Consider the following 14,246-nt stretch of genomic DNA (forward strand, 5'->3'; position numbering starts at 1 on the left):
ACCTCTCACCGCTCCTATAACCTCCTCAATCCTCTGGCGGTCACACAAGTGTGAAAGTTGCAGCTCTAACTGTTGTCCGGACAAACCCATTCAGCATCCTGATCCCACACGATAGAGAGGAGGGAGAGTGTACGCGCCGCGCACGCAGCGGGAAGGGAGAGCAGAGGTGGAACATTTGCGCACAATCTTTCAAGCGTGGATTGTTCTTGGCGCTTCTTTGGACAGTTCGGACATTTTTCTGCACGGGTTTCCTCTTGGAATTTGACACTGACTTCTTCTCAGCACCTAAATGACAACATTAAAAATGATTTCCTCGCACCTGTTCCTGCTGATGTTTAACTGTTTCCTGGCTGCTGCATCGGTTGCAAGAGACAGCAGTTTCCTCCAACTGTCGTCAGATTTCTTTTCAAGTGACCTGGATGAGGACATGGTCTCCCAACACATGTACAGATTGTACGACAAATACAACAAGGAGAATCGCCTCAAAGAGGGAAACACCGTCAGGAGTTTCAGAGCCAGCCAAGGTGTGTGGACCTGTTTACAATACGCCTAAAATTATTAACGAGGCTCCTCGTGAGAGCGCTCAGACGTAGCCTAACAGTTTGGATAATATTATTGTGTGCCATAAGTGCACCAGTAATACGCTGCTAAAGGCAGAAAATAAATGTGCAGGCACAAAGGTCCCTTGATCCTCTCCAGGGATAGTAACGAAAGGTTCACGCACTTAGTGGAGCTGCGTGACTCAGCCCGTCGCTCCTGATGGGAGGGATTGTTTTGGGACAGTCTGAAATTGCATTTAAATGATTTTGGAAGAGTTTTGACTCGCATGGTTTGTAGTAGCAGCTGTGCAGTTTCTGTGCAGAGTCTGATAAGTTCCCCCAAACCGGTGCGCAAGAGTGCCTGTTTCCAAGTCGTGCATGGTAAAAATACAATGCAGTTCAACCTCAGTGGCAGTTATGCGCGCAGCACACGGTCGTTGTAGTGGCTTCCTGTTGTTCCTGAATGGGAAAGTGTGACTCCAAGTCCTGGAGTCAAGAGGCTTAAAGCACAGTCGTTCCCCTCTGTCTGATGCTGTTTTTACAAACACAACTCACAGACATTTATATCCCACATAGTTCTCAGATAGCATATCATAACACGTGGGTATATTTACTGCAGATGCTTGGTGTAATCTAAGGAGAGATGTGAGAGAGTTTTCACAACAATGTAAGACAAGTTGAAACAGTCGATTATGTCTTGGTATCTAAGCAGACAGTGCCGGCTGTTTTAAGCTTAAGGGGAAGCTTTAAGAGAAACTGAGGTAAGCATTTCCATATGCAGGCTGATTCAAGGTAATGTATATCTCTTGAGTCAGTCCATACTTCCGTTGAACTCTCATACAATGAACAATAACTCTGCTGTTGAAGTTAATGTTCATCATGAATATGCAGCTTTCTGTTCAACCCCCTCCATCCCTGCTTGCCAGATCCCCAGAGTCTGGTTCCTTTTAAGGGCGCCTTCTGAAATAATATCAAGGTATGGAGCTGAGTACCATTAGTACAGCTCAGTCATGTAGCACAGTGTAAGAAAAGGTATTTTAATGCCCCAGTTTTGAGGTGAGTTAAACCACAGATAAGTGTTTTTGGCTCAATAATATATCTCTTTTAAGCCCATTTCCCTTGGATTTGGCCCTTTTGCGTTGTGTATTTCCTCTCCACTTTTCTTTCTGGAGAAACTATTTAAAATAAGTGGTAAGAGGTGCATTACTGAACGCTCTAATTCCCTCCTTCAAATGCATTTCTGTTCCTGCTTGCATGGCCTGCACTGGCAAATGTTTCTATCTTCTAATGACATCAAATGCATGTTGTACAAAAAGCAACATGAAAGCCTGAAAATCACAAACCAGCTTCAGCTAATTTATCCCTTTCAAACCACAGACGTACATGGTGGAGACAAAAGTTCGCAAATGCTTCCATGTGCAGCTTCAAATGGACAAAAACAACAATCACCCCATAGATTAAAAAAAAGAAGAGCTGACTTTTCTTTCTTCACCTGCCTTACTGACTGTTTGTTTTTGCAGCGTCTTCTGACCACAGTATGATGTACCGACTCAACCTAACAACCCTCCAGGATTCTGAGGTCATCCTCTCGGCCACATTTCACTTCGTCCTCAATAGGCACCCTCATCCAAAACCCTGGTTCTGTAAACGCTTCAAGAGCCCATCCTGTCGCTCTGCAGCCATACACCCTTCTCCGTCTATCAGCTTGATACTTCGCTCCATCTCTTCTGAGTCAGAGGCCAGATCTGGGTCAGTAGGGTCATTTCTAGGCAATGTGACCTTCCACCCCCACAGGAGAGGGGTGTGGCAGATGAAAGATGTGACCCAGGTCATAAAGGAAGCATGGGACAAGGGTCAGCTGCTAGTGTCAGTTGAATTGGACATAGGGCAGCGACACCATAAGAAACCAGAGGACATTATCTCTGCTGGCAGCATGCCCTACCTGTTAGTGTATGCTAATGACCAAGCCTTATCAGAACCCAACAGTGTGGCCGCAAGCCTTCAGAGGTATGACCCATTCATTGAGGGGGGAGAGTTCCTGCAAATGCCTAACTCCTCACCAGATGTGAAAGGACGAGTAAGAAGACAAACAAATCTGCTCTCTGATCTCATTCAGAACAATGAGCTGCCTGAGGTCGATTTCTGGCTCGATAGATACAGGAAAGATGATCTGTGGGAGAGCAACTGGTACCTCGCACTCAAACCAAAACCCAAGTCAGAGAAGAAGGAAAAGAAAAGAAAGAGCAACGAGCAAGACAGAGAAGGGCAAAGTAAAGGAGGACATGAACTTCAGCTTCCTAAAGAAGTAGCGAGAACATCAGAAGGGGTCAAAATTGATAATCCTGGTGCAAAAAAAAAGCTCAAAGATACTCGCTCACATGCTATCAGCGACCAGCAAAAAAATGGGCAAAGAAATGAGGGGAAAGTTGGAAAGAAACACAAGGGCAGTTTGAACACTCAGTCACCTGTTCTAAGTTTTGATGAGCAAACAATGCGGAAGGCCAGAAGGCGGCAGTCCAGCAACAACCAGCACAGAGGCTGCTCCAAGAGGACCCTGAGAGTGGATTTTGCAGATATTGGGTGGAGCGAATGGGTCATAGCTCCCAAGGCCTTTGATGCCTTCTACTGCTCTGGCACTTGTGGTTTCCCCATGCCACAGGTAAGCAAAAATACATCTAACTCACTCTAGAATATCTTATTTACTTTTTTATTTTTATTTACAAGCTATACTGAGAAATTACTGTGAGCTGTTTGTCAACTTGTTAATAGTTTTCTTTTTCTTATTTGTTTCAATCTCCTGCATTCAATCTCCACCAGATGGTGAGGCCGTCTAACCACGCCACCATCCAGAGCATCGTCCGAGCCGTTGGGATCATCCCTGGGGTTCCTGAGCCCTGCTGTGTCCCAGAAAATATGAGTCATCTGGCTGTACTCTTCCAAGATGAATCCAGGAATCCAGTGCTCAAAGTTTACCCCAACATGACCGTCCAGTCCTGCTCCTGCAGATAGGGAGGTGGTGAGGGCAGAGCACAAACTGAGGTGGATGAGGAGATCAACTAAAAATCAGACTAATGGAGACAGACAAACTGTGCATCTGTTAAGTGGTTTCCTGATCCTGAGAAACAGCTATTTTGCCTGGTGATGTTCCTAAAGGAACACGGCCTGTAGAGAAATCACTTCCATCTCCTCTGTCCTGCGGCTGCAGGACAAACGCTTGAAAAGTCAGCATGCCACATGCCTTCGAATCCTCATAGTTTTTATGCAGCGTTTGAAACAATAATGAGGATTTCTCAGACCAGAACATTTGAAGGATTTTTTTTACTCTTAATTCCAGAAGGTTTTGCAAGGTTTGCATCCATGATTTCTTCGAATACAAAGACAATAGATAAAAGAAAACTTTAATAGTATGTCATTGGGCAGCTCACACAGCAGCATACATATGAAAGAGATTATAATAACATTTCTAGATTTTTTTAAGCGTGTTTACAACAGTACTTTTAATATTGTATAAGAAACATTCATTTATAGCAAGACAGCAGGGTTATAGTACATTCTTGCTGTTTGTATAAAGAAGGAAGTTTCCAATGAACTGTAAAGAGCACCTGGGATACATTTACAACCCTTTCAACCCCCCCCCCCATAATGCTTCAAGAATGTTAGAATGAAACCATAAATATTTTCTATTCTGAATGTGAAATATGTTTAAACATTTTGTCATAGTTACTAGATTTTTAGATTAATGTTTTTTTTTACATATATATTGTTTAAATTATGAAAATTTAGCCTTCTATAAGTTAGAATAAAAAGTAATTTAAACCAGTGGCCTTTCTAGAATATTATTCTTTCATGCAGAATATGTTTTTCTTGGAAATTACTGTGCATAACGTTTGATTTGTAGGGTGAAATTTCTGTCAAAACAAACCTTAAAAGGGCACCACTGTTCCAACACAGCTTAGCACAAAAGCAGGAAGGTTCCAGTCAAAAATAGCCAGCATTCCCTAAAGGCTCCTTGAACCCATTTATACCCCACACCAAAGGCTCAGGCATCTGCTGTCCAGCAAATAATCTGACGGATGCGGCCGCAGTAGATTAATGGTAGACGCAAGCATGCACCTATTAGGATGTCAACCACTTGAACTTCAAAACATAGTGCACTTCCCCTTTTTCTGCTCATGTGCCCCTCAACCCCCTCATTCAAAACTAAAACATTTTCAAGTGCACGGTTTTCTTCTCAGTAACTTCTCTTCACAGATGTTTGCAGACAGATGACCTCAACCTCTTTGACTTCACTGCTTGTCACCTCTATTCAGAGGAGGATCAAGGTGACACATGTGGTGTCTAAACAATGTGTCAAATTGACAGTGAAATGACAGAGGAAGGCATTTGATTATCAACCCATTACTTTGTGGCTGTTTTGTCTGAAACCTCAAAAAGTTGGCACAGTCTATCCACAGCTGTTTTCAGCAACCAAATGCTTTGAAGAATGCCACAACTAGACAGTGAAATTGCCTTAAACCCACAGACGTTAACTTGTGGAATAGAAACAAAAGGATTAATGCACACACTTATGCTTATTGCTCCAGAAAACAATGCTTTAAGTATTTTGGCATGTGCACAAAGTGCTTGAAGAGCATCATTTGTATAAATCATTTGTCTGCTCTTCTCTACATTGTTTTGTCCATTTCATGCACAAATATTACAGTATATGTTTTCTATCATTGAAAGGTTTTTTATTTGTTTGCATGCAAGTCAAACAGGGTTTCATTTTGTCATTTTCAGCAACAGAATAAGGTCTTTTAATAGTATATATATACAAATATATATGTGTGTGTGTATTTATGTATGTAGATGTAACTTTTCTCAAAACTCTTACTAAATTACAGGAAACAACTGAGAAACAAATTAACTCCTTCAAAACTTAACTGCTACTTTACTATAATTTACTACAATAATTAAGTTGTTTTTTACAACATTTATCAATAAACAAAGTGAGGAACGGAATATATATATGTATGTATATATATATATATATACATACATATATATATATATATATATATGTGTGTGTGTGTGTGTGTGTATATGTATATGTATATATGTATGTACATGATTTTCGGTTCCTCACTTTGTTTATTGATATGTATCATAATGTATATATATATATATATATATATATATATATATATATATATATATATATATATATATATATATATATATATATATATATATATATACATATACATATACATATATATATATATATATATATATATATATATATATATATATATATATATATATATATACATATATATATATATATATATATATATATATTAGACCCTATGTGATACTGTAGATAATTATTGTGTACAAGTGCACAGACATATTGATACATTAATGTGAAAATCAATTGTATTGATACACAATACTGACTTTCTTACAGCCCTTCCCCATGAGTGTATTTTGATCATGTTGAGCCAATCAGCCCCATACTTGCCCCTCATTTATTACTAATTACTCAATCTGTTTTATGAGGTTAAAGCAGGAAGACATAATGTGTTGAGACTAAGTTGTTTATTTATTTTTTTTTTTTAGCAGCTTATGATTATTTTTGTCTTGTGACTGTTTGAGTAAAGTGGTGGGCTACACTCAGTGGCATGTACAAATTTTGACCCACATGATGTAATTATCACAATTGTTCTCTAATATGGATTTTCCAGTTATTTTGCCAGTTGTTTTTTTCAGTAACTTACCAGTGTTTTATTGTAGTTAATTCATTGAGAAAATACTTAAGGTGTTAGTCATTGCGGTTCCTCGTTTGCTTCCTGTTGATTAGTCAAAATTGTATAATGCTAATTGTTCATTGTGGTTGATATCAGTTTAACAAATAAATCACCAGAGCGCCAGCTGCAATTAAGGTATCTTTTATAAAGGGGTTTAGGTATACTGTAAACAATCACGTTTCTGACTATATAAGCAGGAGGAGACCACAGATATCCAGCAACTCATTTCCATCCATATTGTGAAGAATAATTTTTAAAATGTCTGTGTCCACAATTCCTTCCTGATCAAAATTTCCTAAATTTAATGGAAGACACATTTCTCAAAACAAGAAAAATTACAAAGTCCACCCAGTAGTTTTTATGTAAAGTTGCTAACAAACAGAAATAAACACAGGCAAAAGCATAACCTCCTTGATACTGAACCAATAATATCATCAGGGCAATTTTACTCAAACTCAGTTATTACTGCTGGATCAAGTTCATCTCAAGTTCAGTTAAAAAGGTGATCTGGAGAAATTGAAAAGTCCTCATAATATTGCCTGAAACTAAGTATTCGCATAAAACATGCAGTCCTGTTTTCATGTAAAATGTCAGAAAAAAATTATATTTAAAAAAAAAAAAACTCTAACAACATCTTTTTAACCTAGATTTTATGTTTGGCTTAAAGTAACTGATGATGTCAAAAAGAAAGACCCAAAATTCATGATTCAGTTTTCCCCGTTCTGAACAAGTGGAAATGTTGAGCAACTGCAAGCTGACCATTTTACGAATGCACAATTTATGGTCTAACTCCATTTAAACTATGATGATGAATGTAATTAGGGTTATTATAAATCATGTTTACATTATGTCCTTGCTTCAAAGTAGACTGGCTTATATAACTATAATGAACACATCTACGTTTATTTTTTTCCTCATTTCCCAACTGATCCCCTTTACGGGCTGAATCCACAATCTGCCATTAGAAAGTGAGCCCCATGTCAACCGCAATCACAGTCACAGGAGAGCACTTTCAATGGTCTGTTACAGTTGAGAAAACCACAGTAGTCTATGCTCGAATGGCCCAATATGTTTAAAAGCCAATGTGAAATGAGGCAAGTGGGGAACCAAAAACAATATTTGTATTTCCATATGATGATGGTTCAATTAAAGGAGAGCTATACAGCCATTATTAGAAAACAAGGGATTTTCTGTGTCTGAGCTGAAATAGCCTTTTCCTCCCCTGGTAACTGAGCTCAGAGCAGTAATAGTTCTGTTCATTGGGAAATTGCACTAATAGAGTGACACTGTCTCCTAATCATCCATTCAATCATGTGGGTCACTTTTTGTTCTGTTTCTAGATCTTAACCTGCTTTTAGGAGACATAAAAAGGCAAGACAAAAGTAAGGTCATGTGGTAAGAGCTATTTTAAAACAAACAAAAAAATATATAAGACAGTGTTTTTATTCTCATAGACTTTACAATAAAGTAATTGCGATTATTTGTCATTCAAGAGGTTTTAATAACAATTAACCCTTAATATATCTGGTTATATTTCTAATGACTTAACTCCTGATTCAGCATGTGGACAAAAGGACTGGAAGGATTAACCTTCTGATGAGCAAGTAAAAAAACAGTAGCGTGGTCGTCTAAGTTTGACTTTCCTGTGAACTACATTCTTTCTTCCTGCCTCATTTACCTGAAATGGGCCATTTATGTCCATCAGTCCACAGCAGAGTCTGACTGCATTATAAGCTGCCCAGAATTATTGAGAAATGAAAAATCACAAATTCAAAGCAGCAGAGTGTCTTCATAGGTTTGTAGATGACCGATACACAGGAAAGTAATCTTTTAGAGGAAAACTTGATTTACTTGAAATAGGGGCATAATTTAACGTGAGTCACTACAGGTAGGGACTCTTGAAAGAGTAACATCAGTCAGATGGCCCGTGCTGATTAGGTACACAAGATGAGATCGTTTTTGGTTGTTTGTTTTTTTTTTCATTTGAGGAGTTGTTTATTGTTTTTTTATTCAGATTTTGTTTTAAAATATGCCAATGTGACAACCAGATATAAAAATTAGTGCCTCTTTACCCAAATTTTCTATAAGGAGGAATCTTAACACTGATTAAAGCCAGATGCAAAGTTGTTGGGTTTTTTTTTTTACATTAAATGACTTGAGATGAGTTTTGTTTTTGTAAATATCCAAAAACTGCCAAAAGCCAGAATAGAAATTAAATACCCTGCCCTTTTTTAACATAACTTTAGAGACCAGGCTTTGAATGATTTTTTTTTTTTTTTAATTGACAACAAAAACCTTTATCATGTGAGCTGCTGATTTTTAATTTTCAAGCAAAAAGAAAAAAGTGAAAAGAAAAAACAGCCAAATAATAATAATAATTAAATGAATGAATGAACATATTACCACAAACATTTCTTGACTGAGTTGGGTTGCATAAGATTTCACATAAGATGTGACGTTTTGCTTCAAATAAACTGATCCACAAAAATGTCAGACAAACTTTGTGCTGTAAAATAAATACCTAAATGTGTGTTTTGCAAGCTTTCTCTGCAACACATTTTATATGAGCAACAAAATGTAAAAATAAAAAACAAATCCACGCAATTACTATATTCCCTGTAGAGTCTTCAAACTATTTGAGTTAAGAGAAAAAACACATGTCTGATCCTCACAGACTTCTCTGCAGAGGAAAAAATGGTCTCAGTCGCCGCCTGTTGGACACCCTTTTATTTCCAACATGATGGTGGAAAAAGAAGAAAAAAATACTCGAGGAGTTAATTTATTTACTTTAGTGATTTTTTATTTCCAAAATTGTGGAAATGGACTCAGTCCAAGTCTGCAGAAGAAAAGCAGAGACAGAAGAAATTGCGTGAAGATGGCCTGTTTGTGACAATCAGCTGCCTTCCAATCTCTCCATCTTTCTTCCCTCCTGAGTTCCATAAGGCACAAATAATGAGATTCCTTTACATTTATAGCCATGAGACAGACTAACTGCACAGTGAGGTCAGCCTACGCGCACCTCTGTCGTCATCTAGTGGACAGACCATGATGATGAAGTGTACAGCTAATTTTACAGCTACATTCATTGATAGACACCAAGTGTTTAAACTTAAATACAAGCGTCATTTAAACCATTTGGTCTTTCTTTGTTTCCACTTTATTTCTCAGTTATGAGAGGTCATGTGCCTGGACAGATGGTGCCGCTCTCTGAAGTATTCGTGACAGATCGGGCAGGTAAGCTTCTCCTCCCTCCTCCGCCTCACCTGAGACTCTGCAGCGAACTCTTTCTTGTGATGAGAGCGCATGTGGAAAACGAGGTCTGAGGTCATGCGGAAGGACAGGTTGCATTTGGCGCACCAGTTTTGCACTGAAACGCCGAATGAGGTGAAAGTCGGCGGAAGGATCGTGAGAGAAGGTGAGCTCTGCAGCTGGGCGCCAGTGTTTCTAGACCAGTGCTCCGGTGCGTAAAGGAAAGCGTTATTTATTGCAGCTGGAGAGGGGACAAGTTGCAAGTCGGTGCTCAGGATGTTAGATGTTGTGACATTGTTGTATCCCAGAACAGTCCTGACGGTAAAGGCGTGAGTTATCTCCTCCAGGCGGCTAGAGGGGGCTGTAGGACCGCTGCTGAGATTTGCCTGAGGTTCGAGTGGAGAAGTTCTTTTACTCGGTTTACAAAACGCGCTTTTCTGTTCTCCCTGGTTGTTGGGGAGTACCAGGGAAAACGCGCTGTAACTATTTGAGTGCACACAACCGCTTTCTCCAGTGTCCAACCGTCTTTCTGTCCGTCTGTCTAAAGTCCCAGCTTTCCCACCGCCAGCGAAATCATCACTTACACGTCCCACATGGTCCAGTTTTACCGCGTCAGTTTTCTGTTTCCCTTCCGGAGAGGTGGCGTCCCCTGCCGCCTGGTCACAACCTTTAATCACTTGTGTTATATTCTCGTTTGAAAGGTTTGTTTTTTCCAGCAGAACTGTTTTTCGCCACTTGGGATGAAGAGAATCTTCACATTTCCTTTTTCTCGGAGACACGTCGGAGTCCTCGTTGCGACTAGATTTCTTATCCTCCAAATCTCTGGCAATGTTGTGGAAATCTGTCACTCGGTGTTGTCTTTTGGTCTCCTCTTGCTTGTGTTCGTAAACCTCGCGGTTCCAGGTGTCACTCTTGGTTGGAGTACACAGGAATCGGCAATGGGCCAAGAAAGGATACTCATTTGTGAAGACCTGGTTGCATCGACCACATTTGAATCCTGCAAATGTAAACGAAAATCCCACTGGTGACTTCTAATTTTAGTTTGACATGCAATTTTTAAATTCAATCCAATGTTATTTCGAAAGTACTTTTCGTGCTCAAGGCAACAAAGTAGGTTACTTAAAATTAAAACAATTTTAAGTCATAAGAAGCCTTCATACAGCAATTTAAAAACACACTCCTCATTTCAGTTTTCTTTCACACACAAACTCACAGAGTCCATGTATGCATTCCCCTCACCCACCATTACCCAATCCACAAGCTCCCATTCTTCATTGGGCTACTGTCTCATATATAAAATTAGAATAATAGAAAACAAATCTGACATTAGATTTCTATTAATATTGTTGGTTTAAAGAGGATCTATGTGATTAATTAAAATAGCCTCCATGCGGCGCAGAAGTCCTACCAACATCTCGAACACAGAGCAACCATTCCTTCTCACCTTCGTTTGATCCTTTGGTCATGTCTGCAAATCCCAGTAGATGAGACAGTTCCTGGTCGTACCATACCAGCAGCTCTTCCTCCGGCTGGATGTCCCGGGTGGTCCGCACATACAGCTGACCCCCTTTCAGAAAGGCCACAGTGTTCTGCTCCTCTCTGTTTCGCGCAGCTTGCACGAGCCGCAACCAAGACAGCACCAGAGCAGAATTGCGCATGTCCTCAGGGTCGACCTGTTAGTGGAAACACCAATATTTTAGTTAATATTTTATTAATTTTTTAACATTTTACCTGTGAGCTGCACTTTGAATTATATTATTGGCGTTTTAAAGCATTTTGTCTGATAATTTAATTCCCAGATGTCATGACAGACAAAAAAAAGCAGATTTCAATTTTTATAGTAATATCATAAGGAAAATCAAACATTTAAATAATTATTTGCTCTATGAAATTGCATTAACGCTGGCTCCATTGAGTGAGATCAAGTGGCACGAGGTCCTAGCTATGTCTCCTGGCTCCTGCCTCTTGACCTCACAATCATGACTTACCCTGAACACGTACGATTTTGCTCTTTTGTCGCAAGATTTCTGCGCTATGAAGGCGATAGTGTCGTAGAAAGTGTTTTGGAGCAAACAAGGACCAAAGCATGTGCCTGCGGGGATGCTGCGCGTCACCTCCACACTGGTGTGCAGATCCACTGGATGCTGGAGGAATTTAGTGTCACCGGTCCAGATAGACCGAGGCAGGAAAGTGTGATCCATGGTTAAACTGGAATAAAACACAGAAATGGTTAAAGATCATGTTTTACAATGAAATGATGATGTTGGCGAAGAGAGGTAAAAACTATTTTAGTTGTCAGTTGTAATATTTTAAATGATCATTTAATAATAATAATTAAAGAAAAAAAACAGGAGACCCAAACTGGGCTGCAAAGAAACGAACAAAAACAATGTTTTAAATGATCTGAAATACCATTAACCAAGCTGGATTTCCTCCAGTCTATGCAGAATTATGTAATCCTCCTCTTAAAACAAGATCATTTGCTCATAACATTTGTTCTATTCTGTTATGGAGTCAAAAATCCCACTGTGAAGCAGGCTCAGACGGTGCTAAAGCAAATTTATTTCTAACGTTCTTTGTCTCAGTTTTTCACTCGGTTAATCCTTTTGTCTCCGCATCTGCCGTGAGTCCAACTGCCTCCTCAGTGCACAAGAGAAGTTCAGTACGATTTTAAAACCAATAAACTGTTATTTAGGAAACTGACGATTTTCCCCCATGATCATTAGCGCGTGCCAGATATTTTGGACTACGTTTTTTTAGAAACGCTGCCAGCTGCTCGCGCAACATTGTAGCCGACGGACCTGGTGGCAATCTGAAAATGCTAGCTTAATTGAAATAACAATAAAAACAAAAACATAATAATAATAATAATAATAATAATGAAAACTGCCTAGATTTTTCGTTAAATCTCTATGGGGAAAATGAGAAGTAAACAAGGAGTGCGCGTGAACTTACCTGCCGGACATGGAGGAGGATGCTCGTGCAGTTTGGCACCAAGTTACAGCAGGTGCAGTGGACCTCGCTAAAGAAGCCCCAGTCGCTGCGGACACGAGTTACTTCTCCGAGTAAATCCTCCTGCGCACTGTCTCTTCTCTTCACTCTCCCACTCCCACTTATCCCCTTCACAGAACGCACTGAAGCGTGGCACATTGATTTCAGCACGTGCGCGCTCACCAACACTCGCGCGCACGTCTTTAGTTTACTCTGCAATTTTTCCTGTGAGCACATGTATGAGTTAGTATGAAGAAAGGGCGATTATTTGGATAACAATACACATTTTGGCTGCTTAACAGCTCGCTGCGTCGATATAGTGACACTTCTATACAAAGTTAATGCTGTAATATCGTCTACTGTTTTGATGGTCGCTTGGCAGTAAAATAAGCTGTTTTAAAAGCATAGGAACACAACTTGCGACAATGCATCTTTGCATTTTTTGTCATCATGATAAAATACAGGGGAATTCTAATGAGCATTTTGTAGTTTTTCATAACTGATTTTTACTAGACGGATATATCATCGATTTATATAGGATTAAAAATTAAATCGGTTCTTGACACCTTTTGGCAGAGTGACACAAATAGTAGATTTTTTTATTCTTTTAAATTATGGTAAATTGTAAAATTGTCTACTCTGACATGATATAATTTAGGCTGGTCTGAACTTGCCACTGGGAAAATGCATTATTCATATCTACCAAATGTTCCTATCATGAGCATTTAATGATTATTCTGCATCAATGCTGCAATTTGACACGCTTGTTGTTTCAGTTATATTGAGGATATTTAAAGTACCAATTCACGACTGAAATGATCTCGGGACACTGTGATACCATTTGGCTTAATATTGTAATCAGTCGTAAACAGTTAGCTGAATGTAGATTTTTTTAAGAGACTCAACACTCAGTCACAAGTGAATCATCTATATCTTTCTTGAAAATCAAAGTGAGGTAGTCCGTTGCACTAATATGTTAAGTTAGACCTACTGTCAATCATTTATTTTCTTTTATTTAGTTTCTTACACTGCATTGGTTTTGGGGTTCAATGATAATCCTTTGGGAATCATTTCATCGCATTATTTGCAGTTCCTCTGTTTTGCATGTGGCGGCGACATTCTGGAAAGAAGAACTTCTCAAAGACAAATTTAGACTTAAACTTCTCCAAATCAGTCGATCTAAGCCTATTAAAATATACTAATATTAATGGTTTTACCCCAGTGGTTAATTAAATTTCCACATTTAAAATAGGTGTAATTAAGTATTAATAACTCTACATGAGACGGATATTTAGGGATATGGGCATAATTTTAATTATAATGTGCAACTACACGTTTTCAATCACCTCGTTCTAAAATGTAAACACATAAAAAAAAGTCAAAGGTGATTTGTGGATGATGGCACCCTAGTTTTCTTACTCCTATCCAGATTATTCTGTCCAGTCTCCCCCTATAGATTTGATGTCTTGCTCTTCTTTTCTTCTTTTTTAGGAAAACTAAAAAAATAAAAAAAATTAAAAAAAAAAAAGGTGTGTATTCCCATTTCGGGCTTCGCTCCTCTCCTTCATCCTGCCTTGCTTCAAAGCCTTTTTCCCTCTCTCTCTCTCTCTCTCTCTCTCTCTCTTTCTCTCCCTCACTCTCTCTCTCTCTTTCTTTCTCTCAACAGAAGGAGAAGTGT

General features: G+C 39.0%; 2 protein-coding genes across 2 annotated transcripts; one reads left to right on the forward strand and one right to left on the reverse strand.

Annotated features, from left to right (window-relative positions):
- Window positions 1-289: 289 nt before the first annotated feature.
- On the forward strand, window positions 290-3,548 carry gdf10a (growth differentiation factor 10a; the record flags this gene model as incomplete). Its single annotated transcript, XM_079249441.1, has 3 exons — window positions 290-524; window positions 2,060-3,198; window positions 3,357-3,548. The coding sequence occupies 3 exons, from the start codon at window positions 290-292 to the stop codon at window positions 3,546-3,548; spliced, it is 1,566 nt and encodes a 521-aa protein (XP_079105567.1).
- A 5,550-nt stretch (window positions 3,549-9,098) lies between these two features.
- znf488 (zinc finger protein 488) lies at window positions 9,099-12,656 on the reverse strand. Its single transcript, XM_079249116.1, has 4 exons — window positions 12,533-12,656; window positions 11,566-11,785; window positions 11,022-11,250; window positions 9,099-10,574 (listed from the first exon to the last, which is right to left on the reverse strand). The coding sequence occupies exons 1-4, from the start codon at window positions 12,541-12,543 to the stop codon at window positions 9,493-9,495; spliced, it is 1,542 nt and encodes a 513-aa protein (XP_079105242.1). The 5' UTR covers window positions 12,544-12,656; the 3' UTR covers window positions 9,099-9,492.
- Window positions 12,657-14,246: the final 1,590 nt, after the last annotated feature.

The sequence above is a fragment of the Telmatherina bonti genome (genome assembly GCF_933228915.1).
Source record: "Telmatherina bonti genome assembly, chromosome: 11".
NCBI classification, from domain to species: domain Eukaryota; kingdom Metazoa; phylum Chordata; class Actinopteri; order Atheriniformes; family Telmatherinidae; genus Telmatherina; species Telmatherina bonti.